The 18,358-nt window shown below is 38.4% G+C and overlaps 2 protein-coding genes across 3 annotated transcripts; one reads left to right on the top strand and one right to left on the bottom strand.

Annotated features, from left to right (window-relative positions):
- Positions 1-4,249: 4,249 nt before the first annotated feature.
- On the bottom strand, positions 4,250-10,570 carry ube2ia (ubiquitin-conjugating enzyme E2Ia). Of its 2 annotated transcripts, XM_027003820.3 has the most exons (8): positions 10,070-10,570; positions 9,271-9,369; positions 7,430-7,513; positions 7,123-7,195; positions 6,893-7,002; positions 5,483-5,562; positions 5,339-5,373; positions 4,250-5,207 (listed from the first exon to the last, which is right to left on the bottom strand). In XM_027003820.3, exons 2-7 carry the CDS (start codon positions 9,334-9,336, stop codon positions 5,370-5,372), a joined length of 417 nt encoding a protein of 138 aa, XP_026859621.1. In that variant the 5' UTR covers positions 9,337-9,369; positions 10,070-10,570; the 3' UTR covers positions 4,250-5,207; positions 5,339-5,369. The 2 variants fall into 2 exon arrangements, with proteins under 2 accessions (XP_026859621.1, XP_026859542.1); XM_027003741.3 differs by lacking the exon at positions 5,339-5,373 and having other exon boundaries at positions 10,070-10,568.
- Positions 10,571-10,943: 373 nt separating this feature from the next.
- il21r.1 (interleukin 21 receptor, tandem duplicate 1) lies at positions 10,944-18,358 on the top strand. The gene is made up of 9 exons (XM_027001311.3): positions 10,944-11,158; positions 11,504-11,627; positions 11,773-11,881; positions 12,077-12,264; positions 12,395-12,549; positions 12,692-12,878; positions 13,504-13,585; positions 14,436-14,529; positions 16,023-18,358. Exons 2-9 carry the CDS (start codon positions 11,570-11,572, stop codon positions 16,758-16,760), a joined length of 1,611 nt encoding a protein of 536 aa, XP_026857112.2. The 5' UTR covers positions 10,944-11,158; positions 11,504-11,569; the 3' UTR covers positions 16,761-18,358.

Consider the following 18,358-nt stretch of genomic DNA (forward strand, 5'->3'; position numbering starts at 1 on the left):
CGCGCAATAAAATATGCCAGTTACTCTTCATAAGCATTGATCTGCGGCTATTGATTATTTGTCAGTTACTGAGGTAAGAAGGATTATGTAACCGAATGTCAGCCCTGCAATTATGCCTGTCAATTCCACTCTTTGCAGACGGACTTAATAAACCGTTTTTGCTAGGAATGAACCACGACGAAACAGCCGCAGTATTATACACTCGGTGACTAACAGATCTACGACCTTCAGATTCAGATGAGGGGAACACACTCCCCCAGATACAATTTTTTAAAGATCTTTAAGTAGACTGTTTAGATTATGTCTGCTAGTGTGATTTAGATTTCCTCCTTAGAAGAATAAAACAGAGTTGTATTACGTCCCTTACCTCGGACCTTACCATCAACACCACCAGTAACTACCCAACCATCCTCACCGCCTCTCTAGCTACTCTGCTGCTATAAATAGACTCGGACAAATTAATTACGCGGCTGCTGGTGTGAGGTGCCTTGCACGTCTTCGAATTTTTTCGACGCATGGGCAGTAAACCAAAAACTGATAGTTGCCAAATGGCCAGTGAAACCTTTCAAACGGCTTCAGCTGGGCGCGAGAACATGAAGGGGGTCTGGGTGTTCCGAACTTTCAGCTGCTCGCGCTCATGATTCAGTGGTCTCGCGAACCTGGAAGCTTTTCAGTTCCCAAATGGACTGTGTACACTTTTAGCGTGAATTTCGGAGCACTAATTTTATAGACAATTTTGTATACACATAGTACTTGTTGATTCGATAGTTAATCATGGAGGTGTGTGCATCTTTTTTCCCAGTTGCCTTTTGTCTTTCCTGCGTTACTACCGTGGACTGTTAAAAGTGGATGACTAATCAACAGGGCATGCCTGACGCCTCTTGCTGTAGTCTGATGTTTTCTAGCTCTGGTCGTGGAGTATCCCAGAACTGCAGTTTCTCTTGCTTTTAAATGCAGGTTCAGCTCTCAGGGAGTTTTATACACATCTAAAGTGTTGAATCAGGTATGTGAGAGCAGTCAACACACTAAATCATTGCCTCAACAAGGTTAGTGCATGTAGTTTGAATCAGTAAAGAGAAATATATGACCTATTCTAAACTATTTTATTGTTTGGGGTTACTATTCAGCTATTGGAAAATATCTGTGACTAAAGAGCCCCACGAGACCAAGGAAGCCAGGTAGTAATTTTGGATAAGATCCTGCACATCTTAACTGGAGTGAACCAAAAGATCTGGTGCAGTGTGAACTGCAAGACTGTTTCATTATTAAATTGAATAATGATGAAAACACAAAGCTCATGGTTTGTTAAACAGGGCACATAAACCCCAAAATGCTAACATCAGTAATGAAACAAAAAACTACAGATGGTTGATTCTCTTTATGTGGATGAAAGATGGTAACTGGTACTGCATTAGTCAGATTAGTGTATTCATTTTGATTAAAGTATTCCTTTTTGAATAGGTGGTGTTGCTCTGCAGCTGGTTGTTCGCAATAGGCTCTCTAAGCAACCCAGCCCACAAGCAATGCTTTTACTGTGTTCATATTCCAATCTGCAGTGTCTGGTTGAAAAGATCAAATGAACATGTTGGTTTTAATGTATTTCCAGTGGCCCTTGAGGCATTTATCCAAAAAGATACCATCAAACAGACCTTGTATAAAATTAAATAAAACTTATCAACATGAATATTTCTTTGATTATATATATTTTTTTATTAGCTTGAGCCAAGACAACACTTTCAAAACTAGAAAAGATTATAAAGATGGCTAAATTATGTTTATATGGGTGGGGATGAAAGAAATGCCATTTAATAGCATGTGATTTTCTAGTTAATTAGGAATTGTGAGAGGACATCATGTGTATGGAGGACTAAAATTAACTAGGACATTATATAACCCATGAGCCTTCTAGGTCAAAAATTCCTTTCCTGAAATATGAAACACAGAAGAAGAAAACAAACAAAAACAAAAACAAAAAACCCCACATCAGAATGACTCACATTATAAGTCAGCACTGTCTGGTACTGGAGCAGTTTGGTGAACAACTATAGACAGATGCCATTTGGTCTTTTGATCTGAGGGCTCACAATAGCCCTCTGCTTGGTTTCCATGGGCACATCATTAATGTACCACCCCAGCTGGTGTGGACTGTTTGAAGTGGCAGCCTCACAGCATCTTTAAAATAATTGTTCCTCTAGTTACCTAGCATGGGGAAAGGAGGCAGGGGTTAGGTTGGTGGGTGGATGGAGGACAGAGAGCAGATAAATTGTGATCATGCGCTTACAGCCCTATATTTTGCTTAGGGTTCTTTGGCACCAAAATCACAACATGCAGCATTTTTAAAGCCTGACCTCATTGACATATGGGCACTTCCTATCAGTTGTCTAACATTCCAAGGGCTGTTTTACTTTTTGCCACTTGGTCGTCTTAAGATGCATAACCATGATTTTTAACTTATTTTAAGTTGTACATAAAACAGGAAGCAATTGCAATAGGATTGCTTAAGGTGAAATGTAGCTGTCCCCATGACCAAGTGAAAATTCTACTTAGTATGTCAACACTTTTTTTTTTTTTAAAGACTCAAGAGATTAACCAACATCCTGTATCTCAAGCATACAGGGCATTTGTGGCAGCACTAATGATTTAATTTGCATTGCAGAGCTGTAATTTGCATTGTGTGTTAATTTTATTTAACCTGCTGTGCATCAGCAAGGCCCTCAAGCTTTGTGGTGAGGATTCCCTTGGGAGGCTCTACAAATGCTTCTAAATGGGTCACGGCAGCACTGCAACCATTACATATGTGAACTTCCTCAATACTTCCTTATAAACATAGATGAGTATAAATATAGTTTAGCTCAAGTCACATGAAGACAAGTGTCCTTGGCTGAAGATAATTACTGTGGTGGGTTGTTTAGAATTCCCACATGGCCCATTGAGACATTATGGTAGATTTACTCATGACTCTCATTACAACTGCCAGTAGAAGACATCATGCACTTCATCCTGGAATTTACTAACGCTGTTTACGAAGTGATTGTAGGGTAAATGTGACCATACTTTTAGAAATGGTCAAACACTTCAAACCAATGCACTCTAAAAATGAGAATTTGACAGTTGCCAAACTATCACTTAGCACCCAGTGCATCTTTAGTAGAATACATATGGAAATGTAAATGTCAGATTTAAATCTTAGTAAAGCATAACCTGATGCCTAAATGCTGTCAGTATGGGCCATGTTTCCTAGACAGAGATTTAGGGTTTGAATGAAGCTCAACATGGGGATCATCCACTGAAAAATATTTTGTCCAAGACCCAGTTGGCACCGTTAAAAGTTTTGGTTTAAATTTTATCAAACTTCAGTCATATCCTCTACCTGACGTTAAGAATATATCAAGTAATATGCCCAAACTTTACAACTTAACATGCTTCTCTAGAAGAGATCCAACCTGAAATAATGTGCCATTATGACGTATGGAGACAGCCAAAGCATATTACAGGTTATGAATGTGCCATTTGGAGGATCTGCATCCATGCCAACCTACCCCCTTAACATCCATGGTACACACTGCATGAGACTGGAATTTATATTCCTTCTTCAGTAATGTCCCAGCCCTGAAAATGAGCATCAGGCATATATGACAAACCAGGATTCTTGGGTTGAAGAGCTAACTTGGGGTTACCTTGACATGCTGTCACTAAGAAAACTCACTCTTGCAACTCTAAGGGCTAGCCTGTAAGACTATTCCACAGCTAACCAGCTCAGGAGCAAGTTACATTGTGATTTTAAAAAGTGACCAAGAGATCCGTTTAATGAAAACTTAGATGAAAAATTATTTCAGCAGTAAGATGCCAGCTTTTTCCTGATAATTGAAAATTATTCCACCTGATTTTTTTTTCTTAATAGAACAAACCACTCACATCACCCCTAGGTGAACTTACGTGTACCATTTGCAGTGGAGCTCATCTTCATTGCTCTGAAGGATGGAAGCGCACACACTCATTTTATTAGCAGGCAAAACCAAACCACCCGAGTTACCCTGGCTAGTCGAGGTATGCCTTCGTGACGTGATCTAGCTCAGCCCAGTATTCTGGTTCGATAAATCCATCTTTCAAGAAATCCTGGCCAGGTTGCTTCACGGCAGATGGCTCAAAAAAAAAAGAGGGGGTAGCAATTCATTTTGTTTTAAATAAATTCATAACTGTCGGTTGCATAGGGATTGTTTTTACAGAAATTGAGCTTTTACACTAGTAATTTTGTATAAACATTTTTATTTACTCTAAACACTCACATGAACAAAAACACCATATTAACACAAAGAGTGATGCAGCAACAAACTAATCCACCTTTCCGTTTTGATTCAGAGGCCTTTCTTTTTTGCACAACATATTTAGTTGGCCAAGGCAGCACAATGCTATCATACTGTCTATTACATGCTGTCTACACTGCCTGCACCAGGAATGAAAGTTCTAGAGACACTAATTCAAAATCAAGGAAGTATAAAAGTATCATTTTACAGCAGCTGAAATACTGACATTTAAGTAATTGTCTTACATCATTAAACCATGGAAGAGTTTAAAGAAGGCCAGTCTGAAAGAATGAAAAAAAGAGCAAGTTATGTTCATAACTTCGTACGTGGAATACAATTTCATTATGCTGCATATGGATCAATTCTCAGTGCCTTTTCCTGCACGTACAAAGTACAAACTCCGTATCTCCAAAATGTCATCTTCTGCAGACCAGAATGGCCACATTACTGTAGTTTGTTTTCCCTGCTCAGACATGCCTGATTAGTCTCATCAGGTAATTACCAAGCCCATCACGAATCTAAGCAGGCCAGAGCAAGGAGGGGGACGGGGGAAAATGGAACCATGTAGACCTGCAGCCCTCTGGAAGGAGAGTCTGTGCCCTGATTTAGCTTCAACGGGGCAATGGCGACACTACCTCTTTCAGAAGGAAATAAAGACAAATTAAGAGCCAAGAGAGTGCTTTGTTAGACGAGTGTCACTGGACTGAATGGCACAAGACATTGAATTCTCTTTAAATCCAGGTGAGAATTAATGTGAAATGGATGAGGGTTGGGCAGGGGTGGTGAGGAGTGACTGCAAGGACCTCATCAAATCTCTTTCCTTTGCGGCAAAACGTCGAGGCTTATGGAGAAAACTTTTTGGCTTGTGCTCGGACTCTTTTTTCATATTCCACTCTGTTTTGGCTGTAACAAAAACAAAAACTGTGTAGACATGTGACTTAAAGAAATCCACTACATCTGGATGTAGCAGACATAATACAAGCAACCACTCCAAATGGAAAATCATCTCTGAAGACAATCAAATCTTTACTTACAAAAACTGCATCTTAGAACGTAGTCTGCTAGTCAGCTTGAAATGTTTAAAAAAAAAAAAAAAAATCAAATTTTTTTGGGCACTCAAATAGTGAGCATGACCCAGGCTTCCTGTTCACCAGGGGCTGGGCATTAGATGGGCTTACCAGTAAATTGTATATGCCTCAGCTTGTGCTGGGTCCTGAATGTTCGGCTCATTTAGGAGTTCTTGAATTCCTAACAAGATCTAAAAAACAAGCCCAAGATGATAAGCACAGCAGGAAACTGAACCACACACCTTCTGTGAGACCATACTGCCCTCTTCAGGATGCAGTCTACAAGAGCAGTTAAATGCACTTATAATCCCTCCATTGAAGGAAAAATAATTTTCCTTCAAAAGTACTGGAATGATTAAGGCAAATTGTGCTGTACACCAAAGCATGTGAAAACAAGGACAAACAAAATGAGGCAAGAATACAAACTCATTTTTTGCTATGCATGTTGTGTTCTGGAACTGTACGGCCTTTGGACACATTACAATAACTGAACACAAGCGACGGCCTAAATAAATTAAACAAATAAAAGCCATATGAATAGTAATAATAAGCTCCATATGCCTCACGTTCAATACCTACAACAAAGCCAGCGACCCAGTAACAAACACCTACACCCACAGTCTTCCCTCAGGGCATTTTGGCAAGTGTCTTCTCCAGCCATTTTTAGTTCTTGTCTGTGATCCCTTGTTTACTCTAGTCTACTTTCAGGAAGCGAAAGTGATGTCTTCTTTAATGCAAATTGAGACTTAACTTGCGAACTGAAAAACAGCCACCTTTTTTCTTTTGGTTGCCTTGGCAGCCAAAATGCCACCAGTAATTATGAGAGCCATTCTAAAGGCCAAGCATGCCTTAGCCATGATACTACTACAGATCACTTCCAGATGTCTTGATCGTTACATAAAAATTGCCTAGTATGATAGGAAGGGTTATGCCCATAAAAATAGGTTTGAGAAGCTTGTACATTTATTACTTTAATCAGATGTACTTTAATACTGTAATCAGATCATGGAGCTGTCCACTTCACCTGACCTAGTGGTTGTTAACCAAGTGTTTTCTAGATACTCCAAATTGTACATTTTTGTATGCTCTGTTCTGTAGTTATTTTGAAGCCATTTATCCTCATCACCCTCACCTGAATCACTTACCTTTAGAGCTCTCACAGGTCAGCTTAAGCACACCAACTTAACACCCAACCAAAATATAGCTCTTATAAATGGGGCTTCTACACTTTAGCAATTACTGTGTGCAGTGGTTAGGCAGACCAACAAACACCCTACTACTCAAAAACACCACATTCTGTTTATTTGTAATCTGAACTTTTATTCAAAATTATTTAGTAAGAATAATTTCAGGAAATGTTACTTCTAGAAGATACTGTAGCCTTAAAGGGGCAGTGTGTTTGTATAAAATGTAAAAAACCATGTATCTATTTGATATATTTGCTTTCTTCAACAGTCAGCAAAGTCAATATAACAGCTAATAGTGCAGTATGTGCAAATAAACTGGAAGTTACTTGCTTACTTGCTTGATTGTAATAGCGGGCCTCCAGTCTTTGTCCTCCTCTAAAATTGACAGGCACACTGTGCCAGATGGGTATACGTTGGGATGAAACAGGGGAGGTTCAAATTTACCTGCGGAAAGCAACAGCTTTTTTAAAAAAAAAAGAAAAAAAAAGAAAAAGGATGAGAATTGCTTGATGCTTAGAACATGATATTGAATACACATCATCAGAACATCAAACCATAGCTCACACTTTGGAGGGGAGGAAGGGTAGTCATCCTTAAAGAGCATCCGCAGTTTAAACAAGCCTCCCTCCCAAGGAGTCTGGAGGGAAGATATTTGGAAGACACAGACAATTCTAAACAACAATTTAGATAATTACTTCATTAAAGGATTCAAAATCAGAACTACAACCAAAACGCAAACATATTCAGCAAAAGAGAGTTTTTGTTTTTTTTAATGGAAAAATAAATCTCCCTCATGTGAGCACAAGTAGGCCAACATGTATAGGCAATGCTGAGCACCAAGCTACTCTCCCTCTCTAGCCGAGATTCTCACCCCCTTCTTTCCAGGAATAGCACACTCCCAATTCATCAAGTTCATGGTTCCATCTGGGTTTTTGGTTGGAACAGCTACGAAGCCCTGCAAAAGAGAATATGCCTTAATGCCAAATGTTCTTCAAAGTTTTAGATAATCCTGACAAAGGCAAAAAAAAGACAAATCAAGATTTATAAGAAAACAAAAAAAACAAAACACCATGTTCCTTTGTCTTGCTCAGAAGTTGTAAAAAATAATTACAGTGATCCTGTAAATACATTTCATAAAATATCTTTACAAATGAGATGTACTTAAAGTTAACTGCATTGAGTTTTTCTTGAAGCCTAACTTTAAAAATGAACCTCCATCAGCTGTTCACAAAGTATAAAAAGAGATGTGCACTACAGTGGAAATAGCGTGGGTGGGGTATTACTATTTCAAGGGTACAAACAGTGGACTGCATACTTTGGGACATAACCACTTGTCTTTAAGCATATATTTGAAATTAGAACTACAGGGGCCTTACAACTTTATTTGCTTCAGTTTGAAAAGAAGTTCAGAGGTATGTTGCATTTCTTAAATATTGCTCTTGGCATATGTACCAATGGTCGATAATTTACACTGCTTTAAAACCTTGCTTAAATCATTTTGGGCATAAGTCAAAATACCTCAATTTAAGTCACAATGAAGTACAAAATGTGTGTTGAGCATGTTCTCTCTTGCACGTACCCCACTTAAACTTGATGTAAGCAAACTTTAAAAGCAGGCTACTTTAGTTATCAAAGGATTGACATGCAACCACTATGCAAAACGGTGACTGCTAGAAATCACAGCACAAGTAAGGCTGACTGTACAGAGAACAGAAATATTTGAGTGAGCATTTAAGGTCATCTTGTGCTCACAGATGTTGGATCTTTGTAGCAAGCTGACAGGGTAGCACTGCTCAAAGCATGTATTAATGGAATTTGGTTTACATGAACACATTTACTTACCCCGTTAATGTGTGACATGAACGCAATAAAACAGAACAGCATGTTTTGGTTGATAAAACAGCAGTGATGAGAACAGCTTGAAGCCAGGGTAAAAATTACCTTCCTGAAATTTATAATTAAATTAATTTATGTACAAATGAGATCCATTTGTAATTACATTTGGTAGATGTTTGATACTATGTGGACCATGCATGCCCACCTGAACTTTAATTTACAGACCTTAAAATCACAAGATGAATTGCAATAAATTAGTGAATGTCAATATAGGTCTATCAAAAAAACAACAACAATTTGGACATTAATCTTTCAATTTGTAATACCCTAATCTTATTTATATATGGGATTCCAGGGTGTAACTGCAGTGTACTGTTAAAGTTGTAGAGACTGCAGCAAAGTACAAGGTTTCCAGAGAAACAGGATGTTTTGGACAGAGAACCTTCATCAGCTGTGCAAGCAAAGTGCTTCTGACATTCTAGAAGGTTCGTTTATATTAGGAAACATCTTTAAATTACAACATTAATTCCATGGGGTTCTAAAGCGCAGTGTGTAGATAAGTTATTTTTGTTTGAGTTTTCCAACTTCACTGCTGCCATAATGCATGAACCGCTGATGAACGACATCTGCATGGAACTGTATTGTTACTCTGGAAATATGTACTTCACTGCAATTTTTACTACCTCTACATCAAACACACACACCCCCCACCACCTTTTAACAATAGTCCTCAAATTGTCTAAATACTGTTATTCGCAGACAGTCCATCATGCCATAACAGTATCTCGAATACACATACGCAGGTGCCTTTCTTACAAGGAAACTGCATTTGAGAGATGTGTAATGCTAATCGGCATAATACCACCTCGTACTTACAAATGGATGATCTTTCCGCCATGCCTTCCGTTCCTGCGCGAGACGACTTAACGCTATACCAGACATGACTCGTGGCGCCTTAAAATGATGGACGTAAACCTGGAAAAACATACAGGCGTGAGTGATGCAAGAGACGTTATCCAAATACCTCGTAGCTTGCCTTTTCATAGGGTGGTTGGGGTACTGCAAAATCAGAATACGCGCACTATTTTAACGTCTAGGTACTTTAGCCAAGTAGTTAACTAGGTGGTGGTACCAAATCTAACACCAAGACGCCCACACTTTTCTAATGCCTCGTCACATCCCGACTATAAATATTACCAAACTTTTAAAATTGCTGCAATTGCTCCCATATAAAAAGCTTATTAACTTGTCAAATAATGTTGAGTCCTTTAGCTTTAAACCTATATATGCTACCTAGGTTAACTTAGCATAGCTAGTTAGCTAACCTAGCTAATATTTCCAAGTGGCTGAAAATCATCCGGCGCAAAATCACTGCCAAAGTGCTTTACTACGCACGCCTTGTTATTTCGACATAAACTGATTGATATATTGTTGTACTCTGTAACGTTAACCTGAAAGTGTCCAAATGACAGATTTTTAAAGCAGAGTCAGTGACATTAAGCTAACACAAACAAGCAGCTAGCAAGCTAATAAAGATGCACAAGTATGATTAGCTACAGCTAGCTTAGCTAGCTAAAGGGATTGCAAACCAAACGAAAACACCGCAAACTATCAAAGACCACATCTCGGATAACCAATTAACTGATTATAGTTTTAGACTCTTTTACACACTTACCTATGTTCAGATAAAATACTCTGTAGTTCTTTGTGCTAGAAAACAACTAGCTAATGTTTGGGTAACCTAAATCAGACTCGAAACAATTTATAGCTAGCTAACTAGATAGTGAAGTTTCCCTCCTGTAAAACAGAATAACCAGGACCTTTGAGGAGGGATCCAACTGCCTGAGCAAAAGCTTCATCAATTAGGCTGGGTCTCCCCGTGGATTGGATAACATTAGGTATCCTTAGATAACAGCTGATAGAAATAAGCAGTAAAACACTTCGCGGAGAAAAAAAAAAAAGAAAAGAAAAAAAAGAAAAGAAAAAAAAGAAAGAAAAAGCTAATAAACATAACTAGCCTGACATCTTTAGTCCAAGAGATCACGAGACTGGAAAAATAGTGTTGCGGGGAAAGTTCAATCGTTGAAATAGTCATTCATGTATTCATAATGTAAAAGTATCCCGGTGATTGTTTGAAATTATATAGAACTGTTTTGTCTGTCCGGCGATATACTGGACAACTATTTAACGACAGGCTAGATCAGTTTAACACACACACACTCACTCACACTCTCTCTCTCTCTCTCTCTCTCTCTCTCTCTCATATATATATATATATATATATATATATATATATATATATATATATATATATATATATATATATATATATATATATATATATATATGCGCACGCGCGCACATACTTTTGTATCAGTGTTTCAAACTTTAATAAATAATAATAGAAGTGTGTTTTGAGAATACCTATGATGGTATATAGCCTATTAACATGTTACCTGTTAATGATGATACGGCATTTTTTTCAGGACCTAGCGCAGACATAAATAAATAAATAAATCAACAGGAGGCGGTGCTTACGTTTATTGCAGATTACCACAAAACCACTTCCTTCGTGACACGGTGTCCCAAATGTCATCTGTGAATGACTGAACATGTAGATCAACAGGACTGTAGCAATATTTCATTAAATGCTACATATTTATAAAGTCATGTTTAAGGTGATTAATTTACTGAGGACTCAAAGTCTCAACGTCTTTTTCTGGCATTTGGATATTTATGGAACAAACATTCTGGGCCTATTTAGGTAAGACAATAATAATTAGTTACTTCTTAGTTACTTCTTGACTAATTCTTGACTAATTCTAAAGACTTGTTTGTCCTTGTTTCTTGTTTGTCCTTTAACCTTGTTTCTTGTTTGTCCTTTTTCAGAAATGAAATAAGTAGAAGTGAAAACATAATAAAGGGGAATTAAATTTCTCATTAACTACAGGGCTCATGATTTTCTGCCTTTTCCAATTGTTTTCCAATTTCTGAATGTATCTTGTTTTCCAATTGTTATTCTGACAAATCAGTTACATTCTGTGGATCTGTTTAGAACAGTCACACTGATGAAGAATAATTGGTTTAATTTTTTTTTTTTTAATTACAGATTTCACGTTTCTGCTGTGTAATAACCAGCTGAACTGACCTGCACATTGCGTTTGCCTTCTTCATAATGGCTGCTGTGCACCAAACTCTTTTTCTTCTTTTGTGCTGTGGACTCGTTCAGTGCTGTAAGTCTGAATTCCTCCACCTTTCATCAGTGAACTGCATGCACATGGGTTTGTATCTGCATAGAATGTATTGTCTGTTAAACTCAAGAGTGACTGGGCTGAAGCATGGCCAGGGTGACCTGTGCTGACCCTCTTCCTTTTGCAGGTGGTGGAGAATGCAGAGTAAGCTGCACCACTGACTACAGGTCAATGTTGAACTGTTCCATTTCTGCCTCAGATGGACCATTGTCTTGTGATGTAGAAGCAGAGTGCAGGTATCAGTTCACTAAAGACTTTTTTGTCCTTAGCAAGTAAACTATTTTCGCTTGCTTTTTTTCTAGTTTATCAAGGACCCTTTGTTATTTTATACAACTCTAAAATACCTTTCATCTATAATCCAAATGTGACAAGGTGTTACTTTATTTGTCTTATTTGGCTGAGATGCTTTTGTCATTGTCATAATTTTGCAGAAGTGAGTTTGATTCTGTCAATGGGAGATGTGCTATCCGACCACCACATCAGTGGTGTACAATACAACCAGACAACTTCTCCATCATAATTGAAATGGATACAAACTGCACACTAAAAGTAAAACAGTTAAAGCAGCAAACTGAGTTGGAAGAGCATACGCTAAGCCATGTGATTCTGTATCACATCAGTATGTATTTATAGCTAATTGTTCTTTATTTCCCATGATTCATTTATCATTTTCCTCAAATCAGTTTTTTGTTTATCTAATTCTTCATTCATTTTTTTATTTTATTTTTTGTTTTGTTTTGTTTTTAAAGTTAAGCCATGGCCGCCAATCAATCTAACTCTTACAAAAAATGATCAGGCTTTTAACATTTCCTGGGATACGGTCTATACTGATGATGACATCAGTTTGCTGCAAGATGATTTGATGTACAGGGTGCGTTTAAGGCCAAAGGATAACCTGGATGAGGTAAAGTAGACCACTTTGGTTTTAACTGAATATTTAAAACATAGTCAAATGGGGGGATGGCATTGTTTATTATACATTTTCTGGTTAACCATACACTCCTGGACATGCAAAGTAATCTTTCACCTGAAAAAATGACACACAGAAATACTACATGGAGTATAACATCCATGAGGACTGCAGGCACCAGGAAATTCAGTGTGAGTCGCTCTTGTCGGGGAGAGTGTATGTTGCTGAAGTTCAGGCCTCTGTGAACCCTGCGAGGATCCCGAACAGTGGGAAGGAATGGAGTGAGTGGAGCTCCAGCATTGAATGGACCTGCCCCTGCCCTGGTAAAGCAAAGAGCACACTCGAACACACTCAGTCTCTTTTTCACTTACTGTATGCAGTTTTTTTGTAGGTGCAAATTGTTACTTCTCCCAGAAAACCTAAAACACCACAAACTAGTTACTCAGAAAAAAAGGTTTTGAATTCTAGAAGCATGCTGTTTCAATTTCAGTTCAAAAAAGTTTCAGGCTGTGAGAGTTACTTATACTTTTAGCTTGCTGAAGGTCAGTACTGTCAATTTTGGAATAGACCTTTGTTTATGGAGAGTTGTTTGGCCTGTCAGTGATATGTTTTTCTAATTTTTCTTAATGGATTCCAATACAGTTAGTTGAAGTAAATTTCAAAGTGGATCAAAGTAGAAGCAAAATTCTTTTCTCCCAAAATTATATTTTATATACTTTGTATATATATATATATATATAATTATTTGTATATATAAATTATTTGGATTATTTCAGACATAATTTTGCTTCAAGAAATCAGAACACCTCTTTTAGCTTTTTAATTTGCAATTATTATTTTTATTTACAATGGTCACAAAAAACCATGCTCAGAATGTTTTTGACTTTTGACATCATTTTTAAGATGAGTTCGTAAAATCTGATATTAACTGTTCTCTCATTCTTACAGATGCTGATTTCATGGGGCCAAAGCGATACTTTTTGGTGCTTTTGTCAGTGGTCCCACTTATGCTTTTGTTCTTTGGGAAACTGTAAGTATATTTTTTGAAACACATACCGTAGGAACAGATTCATTAATATGCAGATGAACATTTTATTTATTAATGGATGTATAATAATGCCTGATATCTAATAGTTTTTTAAATAAAAATACTGCAAAAGTCTCAAAACAAATATTTCTTTTACATTTTAAAAAAGAGAGAAGTCTTTTTTTTTGTTTTTTTTTTGTTTTTTTTTTGTTTTTTTTGCTTGTTTTTTTAAATTATTATTATTCACCCCTCAAATACAACTACAGTCTTTTGGTTGATATGGCATGAGGTTAATTTTTGAATTAATCCACTCACAGCCTGTCACTGAATCAAATATTAATCATGTCATTATCCCTCTGTTCTCTACATTATATGGCTCATTGGTCTTAACCTTTTATTAGTGGTCATTTTAGATTATGGAGGATTAGAAGGTTTGGCTGATTTTGAACACTGATAGTGCCTCCACCTTTTCCAGTAATTGACATCACGTCTTTTACCGTACATGCATCGATCTCTCACATCGCCCACATTCACCAAAAACCACAACGGCAGCAAAGTACATACTGCAGCCTTGCCTCGGTTCAAACGAGGCAAGAAAGCAGAGGAAGTCAGAGCTGCATTACTGCTGGTGCAACAGACGCATCACCCTTTCTCTGCACTCAGCTCTCTCTGTATCAACACTGGCCTGGTTTTCAGGTTCAGTGACATAAATCTCCTGTTTATTCTCCAGCTACCCACATGTCGCATATTCTTGCGCTGCTCCTGAGGTGGCACTACACTAAGCTTTGGAGGAATTTTAGGGCAAGCCTAAAATAACACGATGGGCTTCTTTCTTGTGTTCCCTCATTTACAGGAGGTGGCATATTAAGCTGTACATGTGTCAGTACATCCCAAATCCGCAAAATTTCTTCAAACCTCTCTACCACACATATCAAGGAGACTTTAAGGTAAGATAAGAGAGGGCAGCCGTGGTATGGCGATGTTTTCAGTCTATCCATCACTGCTGGGTGGCTTTCTCGTTTTCCCAGTAGCCTCCACGTCCCCCACCCCACCCTGTGCTTCAACACCAAATGTTCTTAAGAGTCGATGTGTCAGAGGGATTTTCATGTGTCAAATATAGCAAAACCCTTCTCATCACAGTCAAGAAGAGACCATGGCATTTTCACAAATGAGTCAGTCTCCAGGGGCTTCAAAAGGCACTATGAGGGCTGCATGGTTAACATCTGGGTGGACTTACATGTGCAAAATGAAAGTAGCAGTTCTCCCCTCAGATGGAAAGTACTATGAGCTCAAACCTAAACTCAGATTAGGTGGGTAGATATATATAGATGTTTTCTTCTCAAAGGGAAATTTTATGAAGATTCCACTCCATCAGACAAAGCAAAGTAATCTCTCAGCCCTGAGATCTTCGTCACAGAAGCCAGAAAACTGAGTTTTTTATCCTTTAGTGGTAAATAACATTGGTCTGTGGCTGAGGATGATGGGAGAGTTTTTGTATCTTAGAAGTGAAGTAATAAGTAACCATGACAGGGTTCTACTGTCTCACCAATCTCACTGAGCTGCTGCTGCTTTCTTCAGCATGAAATGATTCCAAAGGAAGTGGTGATGACTGTCAGCTGGCACAAGTCCAAAATTATATAAGTATGTGATCTTCACAGACACCACATGCCCAGTAGAGGACAGTGGTGCATAAATAACAGGTAGCAGAAGACAGAAGACATCATGTAAAACAAGATTAAAATAAAGGAAAAAAATAAACAGAATTTTTTTTTTTTTTGGAAAACAACAAGTCCTAGAGGTTCTGGTTGAGGTTACTCATAGATATGACACTTATATAACAATAATGGCAATGCCATGATCTGTTTAATTTTCATATGATTATTTTTAATCTCTGATCTCTACTTGCATTTTTTCTACTGCTTATTTTTGTATTGAGTCATAGACTTTACCCTTATGAGTCAAGAATTTGACATTTAAGGCCTTTTCCCTGATATAACCCATGATTTCATCTTAAGGGTAAACCTGTTTGCCCCTTTTGCTGCCTTGACTTCTATCAACTTCAGGACTGTCATAATATTAAATTTTTGCTGCTTGTGGTTCTGCAGTGGCATTTTGGGGTTTTCTTCAGGCTGTTGCTATAAATGTCTTGCTCTGTACACAAAGATAGGCCTTTTTATAAGCTTTGCAGCAACTTCCTCTTTGGCAAATTTAATTGCCAGTGTCCATGTTTCTTGTTTCTGTTTTTCATAATTCTTTTTGTTTTATGTAATGGTTAAAATATGCTCATTTTTCCATCAGGTGTTCCTTTTCTATATTATTATTTTTACCAGCTACATTGTAAAAACTGATCCTAGATAAGCATGGGTATGCTAAGCCTTATAATATATATAGGCTACTGTGAGCAGTCAAAGTCTAAAACGGCTCCCCTTTGCTGTTGCAGAAATGGGTTGGGCCAGTCCTTACTTTCAACACCATGGACATCCTGGAGAAGAGTGTGCCCCTGCAGGTGCTGAGTGAGAAGCCACTAGCAGCTCTGCCATGTCAGAGGGAGCTTCTGCAGGAGCATGGTGGTGGTGGTGATGGTGGTGGTAGGAGTGGGAGTGGCATGGGAGACTGGAGCACACGCAGCCTGGTCAACCCTATGTCCAAGCGCTACTTCCTCGGAAGCAGCAGCCTTCTTACCACACGATCTGGGGGCCACATCTCCATGGATACCGTGACCGTTTCAGACTGGACTGGAGGCAGTAGGAACGGGCCACAGCTCGAAGACCAGCCTGGCCTCGAAGGGGCCAATCAGAGGGCAGATGGATTTGCAGATGATGACAAAGTCCCAGGGCTAGATGGACAGAGGGGCCCCAGGGGGCAGGGCTTTGAAGAGTGGCAGCTCCAAGCCACTGACATGGAGAACATTGAAGAAAGCTCCCTCGACTCGTACAGTTCTAACGAGCAATATGACGATGGCTACCCGCAAGTGGGCCTGGACTTGGACACCATCGACAGTGGCTTCCTGGAATCAGACTGCTCGAGCCCACTGAGCTCTGAATGTGATGGAGGCGAACAATTGGAAGCCGCTTTACTGAGTGGTGGTGTGGGTGCTCATTCAAACTATGTCAAACAGTGGGTGGCCTTTATTCCATCATCAGGAGACAGAAGCAACTCTGGGCAGCAGAGTCTGTGATTCAGTGAGGGACTACTTTTACTATGAACTCTTTTTCTCTTTGTACACTGATTGCCCATCATGCAGGGGGTTGAAACTTGCAGTACCAGAATCACTAGAAATGTTTCACTCTGGATGGTTACAGGCATAAAGACTTACCTAGAGCTTAGTTTACACTGACAGCCTGGACTATGGGAACAATAGACTGGTGATTCTCTGGTTGCTGAAGTAAAATCTGAGGAAGTGAGTCGACTGTGTTTGTGACAACAAAATCTGATTTGGTATCGCTGAGCTTTCAGAACTGTATGTTTTTGGGGGTTTTTTCAGCATTTGTGGTGGAGGGACATGAAAGATGAACAGAGACAAGCCTTGAGAGTATTTCCCACAGATCTGTGTTTATCAAGTTCTGGTGTTGAGAACTGGACTGGCACAGGAGTGATGAGTGTGTTAACTAAGAGAGATAAGCATGTTCAGTTGTTGTTATGAACCCCCAATCTGATAATGCCAGTGTGTTTTCAAATTGATAAGATCTTATGCCTACATGACTAGAATGTCTGAGCTCAGTTATTTTTCTCCACTTTAACATTCTGCAATGTATGCTGCAGATATTGTTATAGCTATGGCACTTTTTACAGCTAAAGCATAACTCAGTTGTGAGACATTGTGGTGCCAAGCTTTGTTTATGAAGAGACAGTCTGCTGAGTTAAGTTTCCCCTAGCACACCTAGGGCTGGAAATTCCCTAATGTTAGTGGTAACCTACGTTGGGCACCCCAGTTTTGCATAATAGATGGTAGTGGCATTCCAGCTAAAACACTTTCCTGCTGCGCACTATTGCAAAAGCATTTTTTCTAACTAGCACCTTTTAGCTAACACAGAACATTTATGTTATCATACCAGGTTTTAAGTTAACCATGACCAGCTCACATACATATAGTATTGCACATAAATGAATGTAGATTATTATTATTATTATTATTATTATTATTATTATTATTATTACAAATAACAGTTGCATTAAACAAAGGACTGTTTGGCTAAATTTAGAGAAGGAAACCCTCCACATAAATCTGGTCTTCCAATCAAGTTTGTCTTGTGATGTAAAAATACATGACAAATACTACACAAATACTATATGCTCTGTAAGCTATTAGGATTAAATATTCCATACTGACTCATCACAGTATGACTATTAAGAGTTCGGAAACTAGTCATAGCTCAGAGACCAATCTTTGGCATGCTTGCTTCATTAACTGATCAAAGATGTACAGATAGCAGAGGTTTAGATCAGACAAAACAGGAACTTCCGTATGTATAAACCCATGCTTAAAATGCACCTCTTCTCTTGATAACCTGAGAGAGTTGTGCTGGGCAAGGTAATATGGTGATATTTCTCATGCTTTATTTCGCATCTGTTATGTTTCACTGTGTCATTACTTAGTTGGGCTTACTGCCACACATTCATCTTGATGGCTATATCAAAAACTGTTAACACTGGGCAAAAAGGAATTGTTCTTCACTGCTTACTTTGCTTTGATTTTGCCGTTTCTGGTTTAATCTTGAACTCCATTACTCTGATTGTACATATGCTTGGTATTCATAAAAATGGCTTAATACTGTT

Source organism: Electrophorus electricus, chromosome 2 (genome assembly GCF_041902795.1).
Source record: "Electrophorus electricus isolate QZ-2024a chromosome 2, ASM4190279v1, whole genome shotgun sequence".
In the NCBI taxonomy this organism is placed as follows: Eukaryota; Metazoa; Chordata; class Actinopteri; order Gymnotiformes; family Gymnotidae; genus Electrophorus; species Electrophorus electricus.

Excerpts from the sequence above, each read along its gene's own strand:
- ube2ia (XM_027003741.3), bottom strand. The coding sequence starts at position 9,336 with ATGTCTGGTATAGCGTTAAGTCGTCTCGCGCAGGAACGGAAGGCATGG. Across the intron at positions 7,003-7,122 it reads CCCTTCCTCCCCTCCAAAGT|GTAAATTTGAACCTCCCCTG; the intron begins GTGAGCTATGGT and ends TGCTTTCCGCAG. Across the intron at positions 5,208-5,482 it reads GAGGCATATACAATTTACTG|CCAAAACAGAGTGGAATATG; the intron begins GTAAGCCCATCT and ends TTTTTGTTACAG.
- il21r.1 (XM_027001311.3), top strand. The coding sequence starts at position 11,570 with ATGGCTGCTGTGCACCAAACTCTTTTTCTTCTTTTGTGCTGTGGACTC. Across the intron at positions 12,265-12,394 it reads TGTGATTCTGTATCACATCA|TTAAGCCATGGCCGCCAATC; the intron begins GTATGTATTTAT and ends TTGTTTTTAAAG. Across the intron at positions 12,879-13,503 it reads ATGGACCTGCCCCTGCCCTG|ATGCTGATTTCATGGGGCCA; the intron begins GTAAAGCAAAGA and ends TCATTCTTACAG.